This window comes from Cebus imitator, unplaced genomic scaffold (assembly GCF_001604975.1).
Source record: "Cebus imitator isolate Cc_AM_T3 unplaced genomic scaffold, Cebus_imitator-1.0 Scaffold140, whole genome shotgun sequence".
NCBI lineage: Eukaryota > Metazoa > Chordata > Mammalia > Primates > Cebidae > Cebus > Cebus imitator.
The window spans coordinates 377506-389744 of record NW_016107455.1 but is presented as its reverse complement, the minus strand read 5'-3'; the positions used below and the strand labels follow the sequence as shown (position 1 = coordinate 389744).

At 47.6% G+C, this 12239-nt stretch overlaps 1 protein-coding gene across 4 annotated transcripts in view; it reads left to right on the top strand.

Moving 5' to 3' along the window:
• The window catches only part of FAM222B (family with sequence similarity 222 member B), a 94816-nt gene extending 84365 nt beyond the window's left edge, over window positions 1-10451 (top strand). For 2 of the 4 annotated variants that reach the window (XM_017542123.2, XM_037743303.1), the window contains exon 3: window positions 7771-10451. In XM_017542123.2, the coding sequence (XP_017397612.1) occupies window positions 7771-9377 (1607 nt within the window). In that variant the 3' untranslated portion in view covers window positions 9378-10451. The remainder of the gene's footprint in view (window positions 1-7770) is intronic. The other 2 variants (XM_017542125.2, XM_037743304.1) reach the window with 1 other exon arrangement.
• Window positions 10452-12239: the final 1788 nt, after the last annotated feature.

Below are 12239 nucleotides of genomic sequence, written 5' to 3'. Positions count from 1 at the left end.
ATCTCAGCTCACTGCAACCTTCACCTCCTGGGTTCGAGCAATTCTCCTGCTTCAGCCTCCCGAATAGCTGGAATTACAGGTGCCCGCCACCATGCCCAGCTAAGTTTTATATTTTTAGTAGAGGCAGGGTTTCACCATGTTGGCCAGGCTGGTCTTGAACTCCTGACCTCAGGTGATCTGCCTGCCTTGGCCTCCCAAAGTGCTGGTATTACAGGTGTGAGCCACTATGGCCAGGCGGTAGGGGTCTTCTTAAATGCTGTAATTCCCCAATATATGTCAATTTTAATTGTTGCTAATAGCTTTCTGTTGAGCAACAAAACTATAAAGAGCTTCAGAGGAAATATATATATCACTCTTAAAAAAGGTGTTTCATTTTGAACCTTCACAAGGAATTGAATGAAAACTCATAGTTTTTTTTTCATTCATATTGAATGAAAACTCTGAAATAAACTATGCTGTTCTCCTGTTTTGAACTGTGAGTATAGTCTGTCATGGAAACAGTTCCCTTTGGCTTTGCTGTCTGCCTTCTGAGCCAGTGTGACTTTAGTTGGTAGGAAGTAAAGGAGCTTTTGCCCTCAGAAGAGATGGAGAGCCAGCTTCCTCATTCTCCCTGGGCATTTTCCTGCTAATACACTTCCCACAAGATTGAGCCTTTGAAAACTGTTAGATTCCTGTCTTAACTGGCTGAAATGGGGACCTTATACTTCATATTTTCCCAGACTCCTTCCTTCTCTCCCTGTACTACATGATATGCAAGGAGAAGATTCTATTCTTGGCACATTACCACGTATAGTATCTTCAGGTGTAAAAACAGCCCTAAATTTGAAATAGACCTTCCATGCAGAGCACAAAGGGGCAATCAGTGAGGCCACTAGCCTTCTCTTTGATAGAAAAGGTGCTTCAGCACCTTACCTAAACCCTTTGCAACAAGGGTTAACAAACTTTCTGTAAAGGCCAGATAGCAAATAATTTTAGCTTTATGGGCCATGTGGTCTCGGTTGCATCTACTCTACTCTGACATTGTAGGGCAAAGGCAGCCATAGACAACAAACAAATAAGGGTGTCTGTGTTCCAATGAAACTTTTTACAAAAACAAGCAACTGGACTGGGCACGCAGGCTGTCGTTTGCCAGCCCCTGCCCTGTGAGATCACCATCAGAAGTTAAAAATGGTCCAGCCTCTGGACTTCATTTCTTTGAGGGAGCATAAGGCTCACAGCCTGACTACTTCTGGGATTTGGACAGTGAATCCAGCTCTGTGTAATAACAGCTGAAGGTGGTAGTCTTCCTTCCACAGTTGCTTGACACAACAAGGCAAGCTCTGCTATAGCTTTCTCAACCCAGCCTTTATCTTAATAAGTGATGATTGGGTGATGAAGGTGTTATGTTATACTCCCTGGCCATCCAAATCAGCATCCTAACTACATTTTGCCTATTTCTGGGCTTCTGGGGGTACAACTGGAGAGGGAATGTACTTAGAGGCGTACAATAAGATGACAAAGAGAAGCTTGCTCTCTTAACACACTCTGACAGCTTTACCCAAAGATGTGATATCAAGGGAAGAGCCATTTGAAGGAAAAGCAAATTGGCAGCTTTATCTTGGTGTGCACTTTTTGTTCTATTTTATTTATTTATTTGAGACAGAGTCTCACTCTGTTGCCCAGGCTGGAATGCAGTGGCGCAACCTCGTCTCTCTGCAGCCTCCACCTCCCGAGTTCAAGAGATTCTCCTGCCTCAGTCTCCTGAGTAGTAGCTGGGATTATAGGCATGTGTTACCACCCCAAGCTAATTTTTGTATTTTTAAATAGAGACAGGGTTTCACCATGTTGGCCTGGCTGGTCTTGAACTCCCGACCTCATGTGTTACAGGTGTTACTGTGCCTTGGTGGCTCATGCCTGTAACCCCGGCACTTTGGGAGGCCGAGGCAGGCAGATCACCTGAGGTCGAGAGTTCAAGACCAGCCTGGGCAACATGGTGAAACCCAGTCTCTACTAAAAATACAAAAATTAGCCGGGTATGGTGGCAGGTGCCGGTAATCCTGAGGTTGAGGTGGGAGAATCACTAGAACCCGGAAGGCAGAGGCAGGAGAATCGTAGAACCCGGGAGGACGAGGTTGTAGTGAGCCAAGATCGTGCCATTGTACTCCATCCTGGGTGACAAGAGTGAGACTCTGCCTCAAAAAAAAAAAAAAAGAGGCTGGGCATGGTGGCTTATACCTGTAATCCCAGCATTTTGGGAGGCGGAGGTGGGTGGATCACCTGAGGTCAGGAGTTCAAAACCAGCCTAGCCAACAAGGCAAAAACTTGTCTCTACTAAAAATACAAAAAATTAGCCAGGCACAGTGGTGGGTGCTTGTAATCCAGCTACTCAGGGGACTGAGGCAGGAGAATCATTTGAACCCGGGAGGCAGAGGTTACAGTGAGCTGAGATCACGCCATTGCACTCTAGCCTGGGTGACAGAGCGAGACTCCATCTCAAAAAAAAAAAAAAAAAAAAAAAAACTGCCTTCTCCCCAAAGCAGCTCCCAAGTAGCCTCTGCTAACCACTGTCCCCAAATCTGGATTTGAGAATTGAGATATCCGTCTTCTCTGGTTTTAGGCTCCTATGTCCGTTTCGCAGACAAAGTGTTTGATCCCTTCCAGCTCTCTTATTGCTATCCATAAACACACCCACACCTTTGTAGAAGCAAGAGTTTAATTGTGTTTGAAGAAGCTTGTCTGCTGTCTTCTTTTCTCCCCCAAAATGTGTAAGAAAAAAATTATGTCATGTGACTTATAGCTGTTAGCATTAAGCATTTACAGTTAAGGTGAGATAGAGCATAAACTGCCCCCTTTGGGAACCAGCAGCCAGGCAGCTGCTCAGAGCCCAGGCCCATCAGCAATAGAGACCTTAAAAACAGTTTTGTGATAATGCTATCAGCCATTCCCTACCCTCTGTCCACAGGAGGGTCTTATAAGTTGCTAGAAACACAAAACGTGATGTCTGGTGGAGTGGGATGGGCATGGGTGTTTACAGTTCAGTATGCTTTATAGTATAAATACAGTCAGCATGAGGCAGTATTGGTGGACCCCAGGGATCAGGAGATGGGAAATGTGGCTTCTTTCCCCAGCACTGTAAGTTACCTAGCTAATGGCTTTTCCCCAGGCTTCAGCTGCCATATATTCAGAATCACAGGAGTGATCCCTTATAACTTGTTCTGTTTTCCTCTTCCTTTTCTATGTGTGTAGGAGAGTGTAATGTTCTTCCTAACCCAGATTTGTGATTTGCCAGAGGGCAGGCTGAATGGATTAAAGAACATCTTGGGTTGGGGTTAGGTTAGTTGAGGTTAGATGGATGGCTTCCTAGAGCTTTTCTCAATCATATATTCCATGACGTAACTTGCTTGGAGAGTCCTTAGCCATTTTGAAACTTTGTACGTGGAAATTTTGTTTTAATCTGACCCATCTTACCCCAATGCCTCAGAAAATGTGTGATTTTGAACTTTTCTCCTTCTTTTTCTTTCTTTTCTTTTTTCTTTTAGCCAAATTCTTCAATATTAAGAAATTTTTTCTTTCTTAATCCCAAACCTCTGCTCTGTATTTCTCCTCCTCAGGATCACAATATAGTAGTGGCTCAGTAAATATTTACTGTTTGAATGGCTGAGATGGTAACAGGTCCTTGGTCGTTAAACCATCTTTAGATAACAATTTTGACCTCCTTCCATGGCAGAGCACTCAGGGTCCTGGGACAAATGCCAAAATCACCTTCTTTTACTGCTTCTTTATATGCCTATGTGCCCCCTAGTGGAGGGGCCTGGAAATGGGAAATTGACCCAATAACTCTATAGACTCATAGAAATAATACTTAGCATTTGTCAAGTTGCTACCATGTGCCAAGCACTATATTGAATATTTTCACATATGTTCTCACTCATTCCTCAGAAGTTCCATATGGGAGACTCTGTTACAAGGATAAGGCATAGAAGATGTGTCAATTGCCAATGCCACATGACTGTCCAGTGATTGGACTAGAATTCATACTCAGCTCAGACTCCAAAATCTGTGTTTGAAACACAGTGCCTGTGCCTCTTCCTACAGATGGAGGTTCCTGCTGCATATGCCACCTGTGCCCTTTGACCTTCAAAATAGAAGGATGAACAGAGAGGTCTCCATTGGGAGGACTGGATTTCAAGGAGAAATTTTCTTCCAGTCGCTGGAATAGACAACAGTGCTTTCTGTTACATTTAACTTAGGCTGAAGGCCAGGGGTCCTGCAGTTAGGGATTCTTTAGTCAGTTTGCTTTGTGTTGCCTGTGGTCAGACTCAGCACATCTGCTATCCTTGAATAGCAACTATTGACCATCATAGTTCCTGTTCACATTGAAATGAAAATGCTCATTCAGTGACAGTGTTCCTTGAATCTCTTGACCTTAGTAAGTCTGTGAAGTAGGAAAGCAGAATTCATCCCTGTTGATAATTGAGGAATGACAGGCTCTCAGTATGGGCAGATGGTAAAGCTAGTACTTGAATACAGGTTTCTCTAACTTTACAGATTTCCTATTTCCTACATTCTCTATGTCTCTATTAGTGACACCATTGGTACAAGATATTTAAGTAAGTTGCTCACAAAGCTGCGGTGTCTGTGCTGGCTGTGCAATTACAGAAATAGGTTACAGAAGAAAATAAATGGTCAGGGTGCCTGTGTGGGGCTGTGATAAGTGTTGAGAAAACTTTTTTTTTTAAGGGTTAGGCTTAAGTCTGGTATGTGAGGTAGATAGTGCTGTATTCCCAGAGTGACACCCCTTTTTTGTTCAGTACACTGTACTAATCTTTGGGGTTCTTCCTTAACAAAGCTACTGTAGCCTTGTTACTGTACCCTCCCTGCCCTCATTTCACTTTAATTCTGAATTCTTTGACTGCCCTCTTCACCACTGTCAATATCAGTGGAGGCGGCACCAAGAGAACTAATCAATGTGGATAAATGTCCCCTTCCATACTCCTGAATGAGGCCAAGCTTTCCCCTTGCCTCTGCTAGGAAAAACCTGAGTTGGTACTGACTCAGAACAAAGGGGCTCTTCTATTCAACAAGGTACCATATGACTCCTACTTGGATTTCAAGGAGAGAAGCCCACCGGCATGAAGGTGGGGTGAGTTTAAGGCGCTGTGCTAGGAGTATCATATGAAATTTTAACCAATAAGACACATAGGTACAGTGGTTGACCAAGGCAGTTTCTTTTGGAATTCTGGTGTCTTGAGTTTAGGGACTGTCTCTCAGTCAATGATCCCAGACATTTTTGCCAGTATTTGAAAGCCCAGATCTTTTTTTGGGGGTTGGGATGTCTGGCTATTTTTTGCTCAGATCTGCCTGTGAGCATGGGCCCAAATCTCTCTTGCCCCTCCTGACTTGAGCTTTATTTTCCTGCTTCCCAGAACAGGAGTTTCTAAGCTGTTGCTAAACATCATTATCACCTAATAAAGGCAGCTGTACCCGTTATCCCTCTAATATGCTCACTAGCCTACCTCTGTTCTAGGTGATACCCAGTGACATGACTTTGAATGGGGTCTCCTTTGGGCCAAGGCCACCTGAGGCCACAAGCTGGGCATTCAGTCAGATTAGTCTGGCTGCCTTTTGCAAGGGGAGGAAGTAGGGAGAGAGTCAGCTAGCTAACCCTGGGCTCCCAGCCAAGCCAGTTCTGCTTTGGACAGTCTATGTACTCAGTCAGCAAGCATTTATTAAGCACCTTTTGTGTAAACTCAGGGGAGACCCTCCCTCAGAGAGAGAGAAAGTAGAGCAGAGCCCCAGCCCCCTTGCAGGAGCTTGGCATCCTTAAAGAGCCCTTGTTCTTGGAACCTTTTCCTTTTTGACTGGAAGCCGGACATCCGCTGAGCCCCCTGATGGGAGGCAACAGGAGATGGGAACAAAGACTCTTAACATTAATGAGGCACACCGAGTGGGCATTTCCGCAGTCTCCAAAGGAAGGCAGGTTTTTCCTCTTTCTTTTTGGAAAGTGACAGCTAATATGGACCAAATACACGCTATTTTTGGCTCTTAGGATTGAAAGATGCTCTGAATCCTTTCTTCTCAATTCCCTTCCCTGCTGTCCTGTCATTATTACCATCCTTCTCAAGGAAATAAATAAAGCCTTTGATCCTCACCCAGCCAGGCATAAACTGTAAACAAAAGTGAACTTGTGACATGGGGAAGGGGAGAGATGTTGGCAGCTTATTCCTCTGCTCCTGAAAGGAAGCATTCTGTCCACTCTGTCAGGGTGCCCACCCAGTTGGCACAGCCCCCCAGCTGCCAAGATGCAAGGGAAAGCTGATGCCTCATTGGTCACTGCAGACTGCAGAGTTGTAGCTCTGGGTTCTCTCTAGACTGAAGGGCAACCAAGGGCCCTGGCAAGTAGCTTTGCTTAGAACCTTCTACCGTCAGGCTGCATGGGCTGGTAGAGTTCCAGACGCTGTGTTTCTCTCTCTTTTTTTTTTTTTTTTTTCCCTGAGACGGAGCCTTGCTCTGTCACCCAGGCTGGAGTGCAGTGGTGTAATCTTGGCTCACTGCAAACTCAGCCTCGTGGGTTCAAGCTATTCTTCTGCCTTAGCCTCTCAAGTAGTTGTGATTACAGGTGCCGGCCACCACGCCTGGCTAATTTTCATATTTTTAGTAGAGACAGTGTTTTGCCATGTTGGCGAAGCTGGTCTGGAACTCTTGACCTCAGGTGATCTGCCTGCCTCGGCCTCCCAAAGTGCTGGGGATACAGGTGTGAGGCACCATGCCCAGCACAGACCCTGCATTTCTTTTTTTTTCTTTTTTTTGAGATGGAGTTTTGCTCTTGTTGCCCAGGCTAGAGTGCAATGGCACAATCTCAGCTCACTGCAGCCTCCACCTCCCAGGCTCAAGTGATTCTCCTGCCTCAGCCTCCCGAGTAGTGGGATTACAGGCATGCGCCACCACGTCCGAGTAATTTTGTATTTTTAGTAAAGATGGGATTTCTCCTTGTTGATCAGGCTGGTCTCAAACTCCTGACCTCAGGTGATCCGCCCACCTTGGCCTTCCAAAGTGCTTACAGGTGTGAACCACTGTGCCTGGCCCCTGCTTTTTTTTTTTGGAGGTGGAGTCTCTCTCTGTCGCCCAGGCTGGAGTGAAGTTGCACAATCTCGAGTCACTGCAACCTCCACTTCCCAGGTTCAAGCAGTTCTCCTGCCTCAGCCTCCTCAGTAGCTGGGATTACAGGCACACACCACTAGCTAATTTTTGTATTTTTAGTAGAGACAGGGTTTCACCATGTTGGCCAGGCTGGTCTCGAACTCCTGACGTCAGGTGATCCACCCGCCTTGGCCTCCCAAAGTGCTGAAATTATAGGCATGAGCCACTGTGCCCAGTGACCCTGCATTTCTATGTAGTGGGAGAACTCTTGGTTACCTCTCTGAGTATTGGCCAAGTTCCGATTCTCCAAGATGAGACTTCGAAAGCTGCTTTGCTATTCTGATCTCTTGTTAGCTCATTTATAAAATGGGAATGATACTAGTGCCTGCTTCTAAAGCAATAGTGAGGATTCACTGAGATGGCCTGTCACTTAGCGCAAGGCCTGGTCCACTTTAGGCACTTACTGAACGTTAGCAGTGCTTGTTAATGTGAAGACTGAAGCTGGGTCTAGAATGAAGGCTACAGATGATAACCTAGTCACTTCCCCATCCCACCCTAGGCCCTCAATAGGGAAGTCTAGAAGGGCTGGTTGGCTTGGCACTGATGAGCTCCCTCTCCCTCTTTGCTCTCCTTCCCATTCTCTCTCTCTAGGGGACACTACACAGAAAATGAGAACTGCTCACTATCCTACCCCAGCCGAATTGGATGCATATGCTAAGAAGGTCGCAAACAACCCACTGACTATAAAAATCTTCCCCAACAGTGTGAAGGTTCCCCAGCGGAAACACGTTCGTCGTACTGTGAACGGCCTCGACACATCAGCCCAGCGCTACAGCCCCTATCCGACGCAGGCTGCCACCAAGGCAGGCCTGCTTGCCATTGTCAAAGTGCCAGCCAAAAGCATACTCAAGGACTTTGACGGCACCCGAGCCCGGTTGCTCCCTGAGGCCATCATGAACCCCCCAGTGGCACCCTATGCTACTGTGGCACCCAGCACTTTAGCCCACCCCCAGGCCCAGGCTCTGGCCCGCCAGCAGGCCCTGCAGCATGCACAGACCCTGGCCCATGCCCCTCCCCAGACGCTGCAGCACCCTCAGGGTATCCCACCACCCCAGGCACTGTCCCACCCTCAGAGCCTCCAGCAGCCTCAGGGCCTGGGCCACCCTCAGCCCATGGCCCAAACCCAGGGTTTGGTCCACCCTCAGGCCCTGGCGCACCAGGGTCTCCAGCACCCCCATAATCCCTTGCTGCATGGAGGCCGGAAGATGCCAGACTCAGATGCCCCCCCGAATGTGACCGTGTCTACCTCAACTATCCCCCTTTCAATGGCGGCCACCCTGCAGCACAGCCAGCCCCCGGACCTGAGTAGCATCGTGCACCAGATCAACCAGTTTTGCCAGACGAGGGCAGGCATCAGCACTACCTCAGTGTGTGAGGGCCAGATCGCCAACCCCAGCCCCATTAGTCGCAGTCTGCTCATCAATGCAAGCACCCGGGTGTCAACCCACAGCGTCCCCACACCAATGCCTTCATGTGTGGTCAATCCCATGGAGCACACCCATGCGGCCACCGCCGCGTTGCCTGCTGCAGGTCCTGTTAACCTGCCCACAGGCATCTCTCGCGCCCCCACTGGCTACCCTAGCGACCTCAAGCCAGTCACCTGGAACCAGCACCAGCTGGCCCACCTACAACAGATGTGCAACGAGGCTGGTGGGACGCCAGCCCCTGGCCTGACAGGCAAGCATGCGGCAGGACGCGAGTTGGCAGGGCCTGGCTTTGTGGGCAAGGCCCCTGCCTACCCGCAGGAACTCTGCCTGGCACAGTCCTTCCATCTGAAGCCACCCCTGGAAAAGCCGACCCCATCCCCACCAGTCAACGGCCTGGCAGCCCCATTGGCCTACCCCAATGGTCACTACTTCCAACCCCTGTGGAACAACATTCTGCCCACTCCCAATAGCGACAGCTCGGGGTCTCAGGACCTCGCCATGCCGTTCCACGGTGGGCAGCCCACAGGTGCACCCCTCGACTGTGCGGCTGCTCCTGGGGCCCACTACCGAGCAGGGACCGGGGGCGGTCCAGTGGCAAGCCAGAACAGCTTGATGCAAACAGTGGATTACCTAAGTGGGGATTTCCAGCAGGCCTGCTTCCGAGAACAGAGCCTAGCCATGCTGAACAAGGCCCACCGAGCCCCTGGCAACCGAGCCCCTGATCCCACAGATAGTCGAAGTCTTCATATTCAGCACCCAGGGTATAGATAGGTAGCCCTGGTGCCCTCCACGTGCAACACATCATATGTCACCCTCCTAGGTTTAGTCTTTTAAGTAACTGGATAGTTTGAAAGTTTCACTGCTCCAATGTGATCATTCTCAGATGTCTAAGAAAGGGAATTTGGTGGAATCTAACAGGACAGAAGGAGTCTTCTCATCTTCCCCTCCGGCAACTTTTGGTTTTATGTTAGAACCTAACCCCAAGCCCAGGCTTTCCTCTCCATTGCCTGCCTGTCAGCTCATCTCTCCACCTTGACCATTTCCAGCCGGCTCCCACCCATCTTGTTTTGAACCTCTGCCTGTTTCCCTTAGGACAACTGAGGTGTGGGCTGAGGGAATGCCCTAGTTGAGATAGTGTAGGTGCTCAGGCCCCAAAGCCAGGCCTCTACCTGTTGCTCTTCCCTTCCCCCTCCCCGCCTCCCCCAGGACTAAGAAGCAAGATTTCCCAAGTGCTCTGGAAGCTAATTCCTTATTCACCCAAAGATCTCAAATCAAAGCTGACCCAGTCTTCATATCCTTCGAGTTCCTTTCCATTCCTCAAGGCTTTGTTGTGTAACTACATTGATCCCGCAGCCACTGCACTTGCCCTTGCCACACTCGACCCCAAGGGCATCTTGCAGGTATTTGACCATTTCTTGAGATATGTGGGGGAGGGGGTGGAATCTTTGTATTGGCATCTTGGTTCCAGATTCCCCTTTCCAAACCTAGAAAAACACAGTGACTTTTCAGCATACCCAAGATCCCTTTCTCACTGTTGCCTGTCCCCTAACTCACCTGTTGCCCACAGCCCCTATCCTTTCCCCATCAACAAAACAAAACAAATAAAATCTACCTTACTTGAGGAATTAGGCAGGTAAGGAATTATCACATTGGAGTTTGGGATTAAACACCCAAAAAAAAAAAAAATGCATTTGGTTCTCTCTACACTGGCTAAGAATATTGCTCTACACTGTAAGTTTTAAATGTTACATTTCTGTATGAATGCAGTGTGGGTGTGAGTAGCATTGTGTGTGAGTGGCACTGCAGGTAAATTCACCCTCTAATGCAGCCCCTCAGTTTAGTGAAAAAAAAAAAAAAAAAAAAAAAAAAAAAGCCTTAAGCTCTTTGAATACTTCCTTTACCAAGTGAGCATGGTTCTAACACCTGGAGAAGAGCCTGCATTGGAAACAGCCCCTCCTGCCCTCTGTCCATTCTTAGAGCATACCCTTATCCACTCCCTGCTCATTGTGTCTCATCTCCAAGGACAATTAGTTGGCTAGAAATTTAATACTTTTCTGTAACTTTAAAATTCAATTATTTTGTTATAAATTTTTGTACCCTTCTGTTAAAGATGCAGCGTTGGGCTTTTTTTTTTTAAAAGATGAAATAAGCCCTTACCTTTCCTCTTGTCTCTGGAGAATGTGAGCTAATGGTTCTTATTTAAGATTTTGCATTTTGTTCACAATCCACTACTGTTCTTTAGCCAGAAGTTCTCTAGTGATCTGAAGCAATGTGACTGGAGACCAGTTTTTAAATTATGTGTTGGCAAGTTGCCTTATATTTAAAAAGAAAAAGGAAAAGGAAAAAAAAAAGTCTGATTGTGTTATGCCAAATGATAGCAACATGAAGTCCTAATTTATTGTTCCCAGTTGTTTTCCTGCTGTCCGTGAACACTGGTACCTCCCTGTCCTGAGCCCTCAGGAGCACCTGCAGCTTCCGGCTCAATGCCTTCTCCCACGGTATTGGCCATCACCTCACCCAGGGCCCTCTTCCAGTTCCTGCTTTTCTGAGTCAGATTTAAAGAGCACCACTGTCTTCCCCCTATCCCTTGCTTGATCTCCAAAAGATACTCTTGCTGTATTTTTTTTTTCTCCCCAATACCTCTCCCTGAAAGGTGAGCTGCCATTTTAGGAAATTGGACCAGACACCAACTTGGGGGCTTTAAGTCAAACAACCTCAAACCCATCTCTTCCTGTGTAGGGGTGCAAGTCTCTGAAGCTCTCACTCCCACCCCTAGTCTGCATGGAAAATGTACTGTGATCCCCCTGCCCCCAACTGCCCTCGCCTTTGGTGTGAGATGTTCCCTATTTCGCAGTTCAGCCTGAGTCCCTCTTCCCTCTGCCAGCCAACCCCCAGCCAGCAATAAGGGTCCAAGCCAGGGCCTCCTCTCCACACTCCCTGTCTCCATCCCACACTACCCTAGGGAATACCTGGATTCCCCACTGTATCCACATACTGTAGCATTCATTCTCCATCTCTCTCACCTGTGGTGGTTTATGGGTGTGATGGGGTTTTTAAGATTATTATAAACCAGTAAAAAGAAGAAAAACCTCGCTTTCTGACCTTGTCCTATTCGTTTAATGCTGTGAATGTTTGAGGTAATTTTTTCTTATAACAGTTTCTAATATACGTAACTTGCTAGGAATAATTCCTAATTTTTAAAAAGGGGAGCCCTGTAGTATGCATCCTGCCCAGAAGCTGTCTCCAAATCCATCATTTCAGGCCAGGTGCTGTGCTGATTGTAGGGCATGGGTAGACAGTTCCTCAGTGAACCCCTGGACACATGGTACCCCTCTGTCAGGCCCTCTCCCTGGGCAGGGCAGCTAGGAGCTTACTGTGAAGTTTGATGGATAAATGTGGTTTGCTGCTTATAACTGGAGGCCCAAAAGGTCCTGCCGCCTTCACTTCAAGGGCCATAAGTCATTGAGAAATGGAGATCTGGTTTGGTTCGTTCGTTTGTTTTGAGACAAGTCTCGCTCTGTCGCCCAGGCTGGAGTGCAGTGGTACAATCTTGGCTCACTGCAACCTCCATCTCCCAGGTTAAAGCGATTCTTCTGCCTCAGCAACCCAAGTAGCTGGGATTGCAGGTGCCTG